This window comes from Balaenoptera musculus, chromosome 1 (assembly GCF_009873245.2).
Source record: "Balaenoptera musculus isolate JJ_BM4_2016_0621 chromosome 1, mBalMus1.pri.v3, whole genome shotgun sequence".
Lineage (NCBI taxonomy): Eukaryota > Metazoa > Chordata > Mammalia > Artiodactyla > Balaenopteridae > Balaenoptera > Balaenoptera musculus.
The window spans coordinates 132,516,582-132,531,086 of record NC_045785.1 but is presented as its reverse complement, the minus strand read 5'-3'; the positions used below and the strand labels follow the sequence as shown (position 1 = coordinate 132,531,086).

At 43.8% G+C, this 14,505-nt stretch overlaps 1 protein-coding gene across 1 annotated transcript in view; it reads right to left on the bottom strand.

Annotated features, from left to right (window-relative positions):
* BRINP2 (BMP/retinoic acid inducible neural specific 2) overlaps positions 1 to 14,505 on the bottom strand; it is a 117,020-nt gene that overhangs the window by 43,339 nt on the left and 59,176 nt on the right. The window contains exon 2 of the mRNA XM_036864793.1: positions 8,101 to 8,450. Within this exon, the coding sequence (XP_036720688.1) occupies positions 8,101 to 8,372 (272 nt within the window). The 5' untranslated portion in view covers positions 8,373 to 8,450. The remainder of the gene's footprint in view (positions 1 to 8,100; positions 8,451 to 14,505) is intronic.

Below are 14,505 nucleotides of genomic sequence, written 5' to 3'. Positions count from 1 at the left end.
CTGGGCCGTGTCTCATTCACAGCTGTGTCCCCAGCACTTGGGGAGTGGCCAGCACACAGAGATAATAAACATACGCTGACTGAATAAATGTCCCACCACATGCCACTCACTGTTCTAAGCAATGTGGACTGAAATACTTTCCTTGTGGGAGATGTGGAAAGCCCTGAGGTGGGATAAATGTGGCAGAAGCTGAATAGAGAAAAAAATTGAGAATCCCTGACCCAGAAGAAGCTGTTCTCTTGAGGAGAAAAAAAATGAAAAGACCACGCGGCTAGCCAGTGTCCCTTTCTGCCTGCATCTGTGTCGTGACGGTTTCTAGATGAAGCTTACCTCACTCCTTTCTACATATACATGTCTCTAAGTAGCAATTCATTTATGAATAAAATTAATTATTTCTCAAAGCAAATATTAATCCTCTTTTTCTCTGCCTGACTGACTCAAGATCTCTCTACTAAATCTCATCTGAAAACAAAACTGAACTAGCTTTCTCCCCTTGGCCTTCCTGGATTTTCCCTGCTTTTCTTGCATGTTTTTATTTTTACATTTTCTCTTCACAGACCATCTTTGCAATCCTATTTCAAGCCAGGTGGATGACCTGGAAATAGTCCTAGAACACACAGGAAAATTTGGGGCAAGAGTCATTTTGTCCTGGGGGAACGTGGGACTGACATCCTGAGAATTCATTCTGATATGGCATCCATGGACCAAATCTATCCATCAATCACTGAGAATGTGCTAAATATCTTCTCCCAGAGCCTGAGATGCTACATTCCAATGTGTTTTTTCCGTTTATGTGTGCTGTCACTCAAACTGGACAGCTGAACTCCTGGAAATCAGTAGAACCCTGTTTTCTCTATCTTTTGTAGCCTTCAACAGTGCCCAGAATAGTGCTTTGCACAAAGTAGATGCTCCATAAATACTTGCGAGAGGACCAAGAAAGCAAACACATGGTGTGGGAAGTTTACTCTAAATTCAATTTTTTAAGCCTAAGTGATGCTGGATTTTCAGTTGAACTAGTGGCTTTATAAGACCCTCAAAGCACTGCTTACCATTTTCTCACCAGGTGCATATTCACACTCCATTTTTCCAAGGTAGAAATGCAAGGAATTGCCTTTGGTCCTACCTTCTCCAGATGTGCAATTACTCTCACTTCATTTTACTCACTGCCAGTACAGGAAAATGACATGCCCTCCAGGTGAGAGGCTTTTAAAATTGCACCTTGGAAGAAATCAGTGTCTAGGAGACCCTTTTGGCATTTTGGAGTGACAAGATACGGCAGAAACAACACAGTGGGGCAGAGCAGGTGGAGGAGGGACATTCACATGCTTCTTGGCATTTACACTGGATGCATGGGACTGGCTGCTCAGTTTCTAAAGCACACCTGGCACTCCCACAACTTTGGTTATACTGCTCCTGTGTCCGCAGCACCGTTCCCCAAGCTCTCCACTTGGAGATCTCCCACTCAGCCATCAGAGTCTGGCTAACGCATCCCCTTTTATTCTGGCCTTCCTTGACCTCTCTGTGCAGAGCGACCTAGCACTTTCTCCAAATATACTTGTCTGTGAGTTCCACCAGATCAAGAACTGTGTCCTCCCCATTCATGGTTTATTAGCAGAATCTTGCAGAAGCATGAACACAGAGTCGGCCTTCAATACAACGGATTGAATGAGTATTGCTCTTCCTACGCTCTTGAATCGTCATTGCATGTTTATGTGCTCTTTCTCCTTCCTCGAAGTGAGCAGCACACGTCCTCATTCGCATAGGTCGGCTGCACTGGTGCGGATGTTTCCACGTTAAGATGCAGGCAGGATGCTGCACGAGGATGAGGATCTGCAAGGCCCAATTCAAGGGCCCAGACACCCTTTTGGGGCTCATCATCCAGACACTTCTGGAATAAAATTCCTTGAATAAAGGCCTTTTGCTGGGTCTACAGCCTAGATTAGATAGTTTATGTCAGCTAGTCGGCTATACATTTAGCCAGCACTGAACTCTTGAGGAAAGCAAACTCTAGATGTTTCGTTCTGTCCCTCTGCCACCTCCTTATCTCTGTGGACTGAGAAATAGTACCTGTGACCAGACTACAGGCTCATTGCTCCACATTGCCTCTGATTTCGCTCTGATTTGTTTTGCTCTAGTTTGTGTACTGTTCCTTTCTCGCCTTCTATTCCAACAAACTCCCTTGTCAAAATATAAACCCAGTGAGAAGGGCAGAGATCACCCAGTTTGCTCGGGTGATGGTCGTTTCTCCGGCAGAGCTCACCTTCTCCCCTGCCTGTCCCATCCACCTGAGAACCACGGCTTCCCTTATGGTGCCCTGCAGCTGTGTAATAACACAAACTTTCTGTACCTCCGTAGCTGTAAGGAACACCTAGGAAATCACTGGGATTTACCCAGGCAGACTGAGGTTGCCTTTGGTTGCCGTTTATTTATGTGGATTGTGATCTCTTAATTGGAGACGGTGCCTCTCCCAGGGTTCACTGTTTATTCAAATCAGTATTTGTCAGTCCCTGAGACGTGGTCCAGATGATAAATCAGCTCTGGAGTTCCTTCTGTGATTGCTTGCACAGCTGCTCTCTGCTTCCTCACCTCTCCATCTCCCAGGAGGCACCCATAGTCTGGTTCTAGGCCCTCCAGCCTTTTCTGCTTTTAAACTTTTCTCCCAGCTGCTGGATCTTATGAGTTCATGTGCCTTGGCACTAATAATTCCTAAATTTAACCTCCCATGATTACTGTTCTATTTCATTTGTAACATCTCCTGTAAATATTCTCACGACCTCAAGTGCATCATGGGGGATGCTGCCTTACCATTAAGCCTTCTGTCCTTCTCCACCCTGGTTATTCCTGCTCTCCTTCCACCTCCCAAGCACTTAGTATAATCAAGCTTTAATGTCATACTGTTCATGTGGGGCTCCTGTTAAAATGCAGATTCTGATTTTGTAGGTCAGGGTGAGACTTGAGGTTCTGTCGTTTTTTACAAGCTCTCAGGTAATGCCAACGCTGCTGGTCCACAGACCACACTTGGAGCAGTATGGATAAATTATTCGGTTTTGCCCATTTCTCACTTCTTTCACACGTAAGCTATTGCCAAACCTTATTTTTCATCCTGTTGAATTAGAAACAGATTATCTTTTCTTAGGGTATTTGCTCTGGTGCCTGTAGAAAGATTCTTTTGCCTTAACGGCCCTCATTCGGCACGTCATCTGATTCTACCCCAGCCTGCCCTATTGTATGTCTCCAGATGCACCTGCTAAAACACATTCCTGCTTCAACATTGCCTACCTTTGGGTACGACTCCAACCTCTTGGTTTTAAGCTATGTTCTACTTTGGTTCTCAAAATTTGCAAACTTTGCCCAGAATATGATCAGAAAATCATGATCAGAATATGATCATATATAATATGAAGATATCTACTTATTTTTTGGTTTGTTTTTTTTTCCTCCTAAAAGACTTCTAACATATCCCTAGACCCTTCTTTTCTAAAAGAGAGGCAGATAATAGAAATGGAGGTATTAGTGACTAAGGTCAATAATTTGGAATTATACCTGGCCTTGCTTTTCTCCCAACCACCATATTATACTCATTGTTCTATATGATCTCTAAGTTTATCTCTTAATTTTAATTTATTCTTTCCGAGTTTTAAGTGTTTCATCATAGTGGCTTGGATTTTTTCCAATCCCACGATTACCTCTCTATTAAAGCTTTAATACAAAAAGAAATTAAAAAAAATAAAACCAGACTGCTCATAACTTTGATTTGTAGCAAAGAGAGAATGGAACATTACTGCTAGAGTGTTTTGAGAAACCATATTTACATTTGCATCAGCTCAATTTAGGTGCCTGATTAGGTTGCGTGTTATGATGAAGATGCACTTACCAGTCAAAGGGAAGTGGCGTGGTCTAGAGTAATGAGCAGGAGACTTCAAGTCAGGAGCTCTGAGTGCTATTTCTGGCTGTGACTGGCTACCTCTCTGACCTTGAACAAGTCCATCTCACCGCCTTGAACCCTAAAAACCCCCATCTGCCTCACAGGGCTGCTGTGAGAGGTTGATCACTTAAGGGTTTATTGTACTGGGGGCTATAGAGTGGAGCAAAGGCAGGCCGTTTGGGGTCACAAATGGAATCCGAGACAGGATCTCTGCTCTTCCAGCTCTTACCACTAGCCTATTAAGAGACAGTATCTGAAAAGTGGACTGATTGCTCAGATCTTGGTCTGATAGGGCTTGAGAATATGCTGAGAGGTCGGCTAATGGAATTTAAAAGCTTGCCAAAAATTGGGTGAGATGGCCAAGGCCATCCTGTTATTTAGGAAGTTTTAACAAGAACGTATATTGTCTCTCTTCTCGTAATGGTGCCATCCTGAGATTGTTCAAGTTACCCCTGGGACCAGGGAGCTGGCAGTGACCAGTGCCCAGCTTCTGTAGGACATCTTAAGGAAGGTCTGCTCAGTTGGCCACCCCTGACTTTATAGGAGAAAGATCATTCCCTGTGGTGACTCTAAAACATGCTGGAAATGATCCAGCTCTTTCTGGCAGTCCATAAGACCAGTAAGAGTGTGCCCCAGAAAACATGCATTCATTCTCCAGTTGAGTTTCTCTCCCAGCAGAGAGAGAGATTGAGGAATTAAGGTTAATATGCTTTAAAAAAGAAAGCAAGAGAACAATTTTTTTCCTTCTAATATAAGTTGTCAAATGCTAAGCCATTAGCAGATGTTATCATGAAGATAGTACCCATGGCTCTCATCTCATTATAATTTTTGCATTGGTTAATATTTGTTGAGGATATTCTAATAATAGGTAATATTTATTAAGCACCGTTCTAAGTGTTTTACATCAATTAACTCATTTAATTTTCACATCAATCCATTAGGTGGGCACTATTATTGTCCTAATTTTACAAATAAGGAAATTGGGGAACAAAGAAATTTAATAATTAACCCAACATTATACAGCTAGTAAGCTGCGGCCCCAGGATTAGAGTCCAGGTCATCTGGCTCCAGAACCTTCGCTCTGAAGCATCTATGCCTACGAGAATACAAACTTATGGAGAGAGCAACAATCTCTGGGGACCCATGGTTAGAGAGGCCAGAGCTATTCTAGACCAACCTGTCATCTACTCCAACAGAGAGCACACTCTGATTTCCAAATAAGAATAGGTGGGGTTCAGAGCTTAATGTTGGAACCTGGTTGTGTAATTGCTATAATATGTCCACACACAGCTAGAAGAGAAGAAGGGTCTCTCTTCTGCTGTGTAAGAGAGCTTCATGTAATTCTGCACCGAATATTCTAGCCCCATTGGAAAGTCTTATTCTTCCCCCACCACAGCTCACCTCCCTTCTTACATGGAAAGCACATATGGATACCATATGATCTCCATGTACCAAAAGCTTTCTTAAAGAATTGAATAAAAGACTAATCCTGTTCGAGACACAAAATTTCACCACGGAGCATTTCTGATATTCTCTGTAAGCTCTTTCTCCCTCTGCCCTTCTGGAAAAAATGCCCTTCTAGTCATTCGGGATGACTAGACCAGTTTTCTGTGACCTGCTCTAGTCACAGTAAGCAAGGTCTTGAATTTGCTAGAAGGAATTACCACTAGAGACAAAAGGGAGAGGGATAAGAGTGAGTTCCCTTGGGGATAATATAGAGCCCTACAACAAGTACCCATGGATCCACCATTTTGCTGAATAGCTAAAGGCAGGACTCCCAGAATGCTCCTGGAGCGGCCGTGTGTGACCATTCTCCCCTTGCCCCGCCGTGGGGTTGCAAATCGCAACGCTGCATTCCTGTCAGAATGACTGGTTACTGTTTCCCCAGGTACAGGTTCATGTGCAATAACCGACCCCAGAGAAACACAATGGCACAGTGTAAGAGCCTGTCACATTAAATGATCAAAAAACCATTGCGGACTGACAGAATGGTTGATGGTGCAGAAGTGATTCCAGACATTCCCCGTGGGCCGGCTCTGAGCTGCTGCTCCGGCATTCAGTGGTCACCAGCCTTGGCGCTGGGGCCTGATGACAAGAGAAATCTGTGGAGGGGTGAAGGAAACTGGTGCTTTACTCCTTCTAGTTCCTATAGCCCTTTGAAGTGAATGGTGGTATTAGGATTCCCAGCCTGACATTTCAGTTCCAACATACTTTAAAAAAAATTTTTTGTGCTAACAGTGCTTTTGAAAGATTTGGGATAAACGGAGAAGTCTGAGGTGAATTAAATCTTGTTTTCCTGAACTGGAGGGATTCGCTGCTTAAACACATTCTAGGGTGGATTTTCTCTTTTCCCTTTTTTTCTTTTTTTTTTTTTGGAGGGATGGAAAAAGAAATTCTTTGATAAAGAGAAGCATCGCCCTGAATTTACCTTACAGAAAATTCGTGGGGGACACAGGTCTAATTTCTTATATATTTACTGAGAGTCAAGTTAACCTCTTTTACCGGAGCAGGTGTCAGCTCAGCCACTCCCAGCCCGGGCTGGCCGCTCTCTGCCTCAGTGGCCCTGTGTGAATTTCCACTACAGTCTTTGGAGGATGACAAGGACCAGAGCCGCTGAACCAGGGAGTATGAACTGCAATCCCTTCTAATACCAGATTGGAGGAGAAATGGCTTTTGTTTCTACGGACCTCTGCACCCATGAAGCACCAGCCCCTCAAATACCTCATCTTCCCCTTTGTCTGCATCTGCATGTGGGAATCGTGTACCAGGAAAATGTCCCCTGTACATGGCTGCACTTACCATTTGGGACTCTCCCAGTGCTCAATACCTTAAAACCTTATTTCTGAGACTCCGTACTAACCTAAACAGACTGCATGATGTTGCAGAAGTAAAGAAAAAAAGAAGCCTCTTAGAAACAGAAAAATATAGTTTCTTTAAATATAATTTAAGAACCCAGACTTTGGAGTCTGACTGCTACTTGGGAGCTAATCCTAGCTTCACCATTTACTAGCTGTGTGTCCCTCGCCAAGTTCCTTAACTTCTCTGGACCTCAATTTCTTCATCTGTAAAAAGGGGAGATAATTGTTCTTCCAAAAGAGGGCTATTAGAAGGATTAAATGAGTTCATGTACCTAAGGCATGTAAAGTGCTAGATCCAGCAAGAGGGCCAAAACCTTTAGTATGTTCATATGACTAGGAATGCACATGCCCAAGGTTACCAATAGCAACCTCTAGCTGGCAAAAGAATAGGTGATTTTCTGGCTCTGTTTCTCTTTGTGCTTTTTCATATTTTCCCTCTCTCTCTCTCTTTCATTAGAAATGAATCTGTAATCGGAAAATAAATATCTTTAATAAAAGAAAAAAATTCTAGCCAAGTTCCCAGGTTTGTCTGAAGACTATGGTCAAGGTGAGGAGGAAAAGGGGGTGACACTAAGGCAGAGACTGAGCAGAGGGAGGAAGGAGAAAGTTGAATTCAGGGATGCACTCAAGGGAGCCCTGAGGGTCTCTGGGTCACCTGAGGTGAGGATTTTGAGGAGCCTCGTGCTTTTGAAGTGCTGGTCCAGCAGCCAGGAATTTGCACCTGGTTCATCCCTTGTCGGATGGGTCAGACAGGTCACATGTTTGACATTCAGCTCTGATGTTCCTGAGGACAGGCCGAGGGGCAGGGACGATGCAGCCCATTTCCTTGCACAAGGCCAACTGAGGCTGTGGTGTTTGACAAGGCTGAGGGCAGGCCCATCCCTGCCCCTGCAGAGCTCCCCCCCACCTCTAAGGCAGGCACTGGAGCTGCCCTTCCTTCATTTGCATATCGAGGTAATTACATCTCATAAAAGTATCTCACCCATTATTTAAAACCCGGCCCCAGCATTCGACTCTGACCTCCTGCAGCAGCTCAGGCCGCATGCTGAATCCATGCCGCCTGATTTGTCCTCAATTTATAAGCAGCACAACCTATAAATAGAAACCCTTTTGCTAAGTTCCCCAGGAGGCATCAGCAGGTTTTCCAGCTTGTATGTGTTTTCTTCTCTCTTTTTTTAAAAACCAACATGGCAAGCTTATTCTCCCTGCCTGCTGCTTCTCCGGCTCTCTCCTAGTGCAGTCTGCGGCCTGCCAGCTGGCTTGGCGGTTGGCGCCCTGCACAGACCCAGGCTGGCTTCAGTGGGACGCCCCACTCACCTGTAGATCCTGTATCTGGTGGTAAAACCCTGGCGGTAGCGCTCCACGAAGTCGGTGTACTCCTGCGCGCGGTGGAACGGGCCCCGATCTGTGAGCAGCCAGTCCAGGGGCGGCTGGCCGGCCGCGGAGGCATGATGCTCGGGTACCAAAGCGGCCGCCGTGGCCGAGACAGCCAGCACCCAACCGGGGAGCGCCAGTGCCAGCAGAGCTGCCCATGGGGCCGCCGCCTCCGGCCGAAGCCCTCTAAACCGAGCGCCGCACTGCCACCTCATGCTTCTCCCAGGCGGTTGGTGTCTTCATTCTCTCGCCACACTCTCTCGCTCTGTGCCGCTCCACCAAGGCTCCTGGAACTGGAAAAGTACAACACGAGGATGTCAGTTGCACACCCTGGTCTGACCTCATGCGCCTGAGAGCATCGAATCTCCCTGGGCAGGGCCCATTCTAGAAATCCTTTATCTTAGTAACACATCTTCCTTCTAGGCATTGAGCTACGTGTTGATGTATATTTCATTTAATTCTTAAAACATTCCAACAGGAAACACCACTGTAACTTTGCCAGCGAGAAGATGAGGTTTAGAGATAGGAGGAAAGTTGCTTAATTTCACGCAGATTTCAAGTGAAGAAACCAGAATTTTGACCGCAGGGGGTCCAACTCTAACCTTTATACTGTGTTGCTTCCTTGTTTCCTGTGTAGACTCAACACCATCCGCTTGTCTTCCTCTCTCAAAAATGTTCACTATGTTTCAATAATAGCCTCATAGATTGTGTGCAGCTTCTAGAGGCTTGATGTAAAGCAGCCCCCTTTTTCTGATGGTGAATTGTGGGCAGAATAGTGAAGTCCCATCACTGTTATGAAGCTGGGTGAACTTGGGCAAATTACTTCCCTTCTCTGAGTTTAGTTATCCCTTATGGAAAATAAAGATGCTTACTATGGAGAACAGTATGGAGGTTCCTAATACTACTAAAAATAGAGCTACCATATGATCCAGCAATCCTATTGCTGGGCATATATCCAGAGACAACCATAATTTGAAAAGATAGATGCATCCCAATGTTCACAGCAGCACTATTTACAATTGCCAAGACATGGAAGCAACCTAAGTATCCATTGACAGATGAATGGATAAGGAAGATGTGATACACACACACACACACACACACACACAATGGACTATTACTCAGCCATAAAAAAGAATGAAATAATGCCATTAGCAGCAACATGGATGGACCTAGAGATTATCATACTAAGTGAAGTAAGTCAGACAGAGAAAGACAAATATGATATCGCTTATATGTGGAAGCTAAAAAAAACAAATACAAATGAATTTATTTACAAAACAGAAATAGACCTGCAGACATAGACAACAAACTTATGGTTGTGAAAAGAGAGTAGGGGAGGTATAAATTAGGAGTTTGGGATTAACATATACACACTACTCTATGTAAAACAGATAATCAACAAGGACCTACTGTATAGCACAGGGAACTGTACTCAATATTTTGTAATAACCTATAAGGGAAACGAATCTGAAAAAGTATATATATATATACACTTTATAAATAAAAATACCTTAATATATAAATAACTGAATCACAGTGCTGTACACCTGAAAGTAACACAACATTGTAAATCAACTATACTTCAATTTAAAAAAAACAAATGTAGGATTATACTATATCTTTTTTAAAAAAAAGAAGAGAAAAGAAAGAGGCTTGACTAGATAATAGTCAAGCTTTGGACTTCCTGCTTTGAACATCGATCTGCTCCTTTACAAAAGGCCATGCAGGGATAGAGTTACAGTGGGAAATCACCATCATCAGAGAACAGATCCGTGAACACAAGGATGGCCGTTGTGCTCTTTCTCCTCACTGCGTAGTATGGAAGCTCTCTGAGGGCAGGGCTGTGTATCCCCCCTACCCTAGTTCCTGAGAGCACACAGCCTTCAGAGATGCTTCTTGAAGAAATGAATGAGTGCATTCTTGCCCTGCCCTCTCTGAGTTGGAGGGAAAGTGCCAGGAAGGGAGTAAGACTTTGGCCTTCAAGACTCCTGGCTGACTCAGTACTGCGGGGGTTCTTGCAATCGAATTCATTTCTTCAATCTTCAATGTCTAGCACATGCTGTCAGAGTCTCACCCATCTCCCCTCACCAGTACCACCTCGGTCTGTGCTAGAATGACTTCCAATCCCCAACACGTGTAATTTGTGGCTTTGAGGCCTTTCTCTGGCTGCCAAAGTCCAGAGATGAGCTTCCTGTGATGAAGCAAGGGGTGTCAATTCACTGGCACTTCCAGACTTCTATAAGGCCAGGTAAAGTGGGCTTCAGCATTTGACTCACTCCCATTCCCCAGGACCCTGGGTCACTCAGGAATGGCTCCAGTTCAACAAACTTCCCTTGGACCAGTGCAAACCCTGAAGAGGCTGCCCAGAGGCTGGGGCCAATTCTTAATCCTGGTTACTCCCAGCCTAAAAGCTGGCCTGAGTCTGACAGATCTGAGCCTCAGCATTTGTACAAGATGCTTTCAAAAGTGTTGCAGTGCCTGCTGGTAAGGATAAAGGGACAGAAGCATGGGTGCATGGACCTTCAGAGTCACTCCTCTACTCTGGTTAGTAGGCATTGACCATCTACTACGCACTGGGTAATTCTTAGAAGTTTCCCCAGTTAATTCTCACAGAAAGTTTCTACCATAAGCATTATTATTGCAAGTTTACATTTCCCTGAGACTCAGAGGTGCTGGCCTAGGAAGATGCAAAGGTAGAATATGAACCTAGATCTGGTTCCATGTCCAGACTTTTCCAAAGAATGCTTTGCTCTCTAAGGCGCTAGAGTGGGCAGCAAGATAGACCCGTACTTAATGAACTGGTGGACAGGGGGGCTGAAGGACAAATAGCGAGGCAACATCTGCCCTACCAGATCCTAAAACATATTATAAAATTCCAGTAAGTAACTCGGTGATACTGGCACACAAAGTGGGTGGGCAGATCAATGAAACAGAACAGCTAGCTCAGAAATAGACCTTATTATACATAAGAACTTGTGTGTGTGTGTGTGTGTGTGTGTATATATGCATCACAGATTAAATGGGTAGGGGGTAGACTATTTTATACATAATATTGGGAAATTAGTTCCAGATGGATTAAGAAGTTAAATATAAAAAATAAAACCATAGAAAGAAGACACATTTCCAAGTGTTTTTATAATAAGCAGGCATTACTTTTAAACCGGGGTGGGGGGGGGGGCGGAAATAGTGCTATAAACTAAAAGGAGGACTCAGCCTTGCACATGGAGGGGTAGGCATTTATTTTTATGGGATGTAATCTGATGAGGATGCCCAAAATATTTCTCATTTAATCATCCATGCATTCGTTGCTTGAGAAACAGAAACTGAGGACTCCTAAGTGCCAGACACTCTGCTAAGTACCGACAATATGAAAGCAAGTGCTCGTTACATTGTCTGAAACACTACCTACCATTAGTGATTAGTTCCTCTTATAAAATATTGTTCTCTTTCTAAAGGCATATTAATGGAGGCACATTTTGGAGACTGGGGCTGCTTGACACAGCAGGCCAAGGCAGCAAACACAGTAAGGCGGACAAGCACTGACACAGGTAGGGCACTGCAGAATGCAGGTTTCTAAAATGGTCCCCAAGATTCTTGAGCCCTTCTGTGTGGGCCCTTTATAATCTCCTCCCCCTGAGTGCAGGCAGGCCCTGTGAATATGATGGGATACTCCTTCCAGGATCAGGTTATTGATTAGTTGACTTTGAGTTAATCAAAAGGAAAAGTATCTTGGGTGGGCCTGGCCTAATCAGGTGAACCTCTAAAGGAAGGTGAAGTGTCAGAGAGACAGGATCTAGCTGCCCTGGAAGAAAGCAAACAGCTAAGCTGTGTACAGTCTATGCGGGCCACGCAGCAAGGGATTGTGGGTGGCCTCTAGGAACTGAATACAATTCCCAGTCAACAGCCAGTAAGAAAATGGGAACCACAGTTGTACCACCCCAAGAAAACCAATTCCTTTTTATGGCTGAGTAATATTCCACTGTATATTTGTACCATATCTTCTTTATCCATTCATCTGTTGTTGGACATTTAGGTTGTTTCCATGTCCTGGCTCTTGTAAATAGAGCTGCAATGAACATTGTGGTACATGACTCTTTTTGAATTATGGTTTTCTCAGGGTATATGCCCAGTAGTGGGATTGCTGGATCGTATGGTAATTCTATTTTTAGTTTTTTAAGGAACCTCCATACTGTTCTCCACAATAGCTGTATCAATTTACATTCCCACCAACAGTGCAAAAGGGTTCCCTTTTCTCCACACCCTCTCCAGCATTTATCATTTGTAGATTTTTTGATGATGGCCATTCTGACCAGTGTGAGGTGATACATCATTGTAGTTTTGATTTGTATTTCTCTAATAATTAGTGATGTTGAGCATCTTTTCACATGCCTCTTGGCCATTTCTATGTCTTCTTCAGTGAAATGTCTAAGGAATATTACTCAGCCATAAAAAGGAACAAAACTGGGTCATTTGTAGAGATGTGGATGGACCTAGAGTCTGTCATACAGAGTGAAGTAAGCCAGAAAGAGAAAAACAAATATCGTATATTAACACATATATGTGGAATCTAGAAAAATGGTACAGATGAACCTATTTCCAGGGCAGGAATAGAGATGCAGAAGTAGAGAATGGACATGTGGACATGGGGGGGGAAGGGAAGGGTGGGACAAGTTGGGAGATTAGGATGGACATATGTTCACTACCATGCGTAAAATAGCTAGTAGGAACAAGCTATAAAGCACAGGAAGCTCAGTGCTCTGTGACAACCTAGATGGGTGGGATGGGGGTGGGGTGGGGGGAGGTTCAAGAGGGAGGGGATATAGGCATACACATAGCTGATTCACTTCACTGTACAGCAGAAACCAACACAACATTGTAAAGCAATTAAACTCCAGTTAAAAAAAAAAAAAAGAAAAAGAAAACCAATTCCGCCAACAACCACATGAGCCCAGAAGAGAACCCTGAGTCCCAGATGGGAACTGCTTTCCTGACTGACACCTTGATTTCAGTCTTGTGAGGCCCTGAGCAGAGGACCCAGCGAAACTGTACCTGGACTCCTGACCCACAGAAACTGTGACATAATGAATTCATACTGCTTTATGTCATTAAGTTTGTGGTAATTCCTTACACAGCAATTGAAAAATAATAGACACGTAAAGGACCTCGCTCCCATTCTGCACACCTTTGAGGGTTCTTGGTGATTTCTGGAGAAGACTAGCGATTATTCTCGGCATGAGAAAAAGCTAGCGTGGCAATTTCTTGAGCAGAGTGATGATGATCATCTCCCCTAAGTCTGATCATCTCTGCTGAGCCATAACACCAGCCCTGCCTAGGTTATGGACCCTTCAAGGTCAAAGTCCAGGTCTTTGTTTTTCTGAAAAACTTCAGCTCTCATACGGAGTCAGTCTTCAAAAATACGTGATCAATCAATTCGATGCGTTTCATAGAGGCGTCACTGTGAGCCGGTGACAACGTGTGGCCTTGGCCCAGCCACCGAGCCTCTTGGTGGCCTGTGCTGTAACACAGGGGTGGCAGCCGCCCCCTCCCCTGCTAATCGCGGGTTTCTAAGGACAGGTGAGAGCGTGTGTGTGAAAAGCTGTGCGCTCTTTGAAAGAAGCGAGCTATATTAAGTCAACGTGTGCTTCTTGTCATTCTTTGTTTGTAATTATGCTTTTTCAGGGTTCACAATGTGCTGGAACCTGCCTGGTTATAGAAGTATCAGCTTTAGAATCAAATGGCTTTGATTGCTGGGCCGGGTCTGCTGAGCACAGCAAGAACGCCTGAATTCAGTGCTGACGGCGCCTCTAAAAAACCTGGCCTCAGAATCATATGGTTTCCGTTTCATTGGTTTTTCTCAGGATCTGAAAACATTTTGACAAAAAAAAAAAAAAATCTCTTTTTAAGAAAAAAGTTTTAAACAGGTTTCAAAATTTTCCTTAAAAAAATACCTAGAACATGTTCCTTCACCTTTAAAAAAAAAAAAAAAGACAAAGTAATTGCTGCATTGACAGTTGCGTAAAAATTAGGCTTTTCAAGGAGGATAGCTTTCTGGCATTTACTGTTTATGCTCCACAAACAATATTACTAGAAATTTTGTAACAGCAACCTGTCAAGCAAATCTTAACCATCTAGATTCTCGAGTCTTGCGCTGGTACTGTTAATTTTCAGCAGGTTAAAACAAGTCTCACCTTCCCCATGAGGCTTCTATGTATCCATTTTATCCTAAAACTGGTTGTGAAAGTAAATCTCTATGTTACATGTGAGTGTATTAAAGTCACGGGCTAAGCTAGCTCCTTGAGGGAAAAATTAGAAATTTACTTGTGAAAGCCAAATAATTTCACTTTC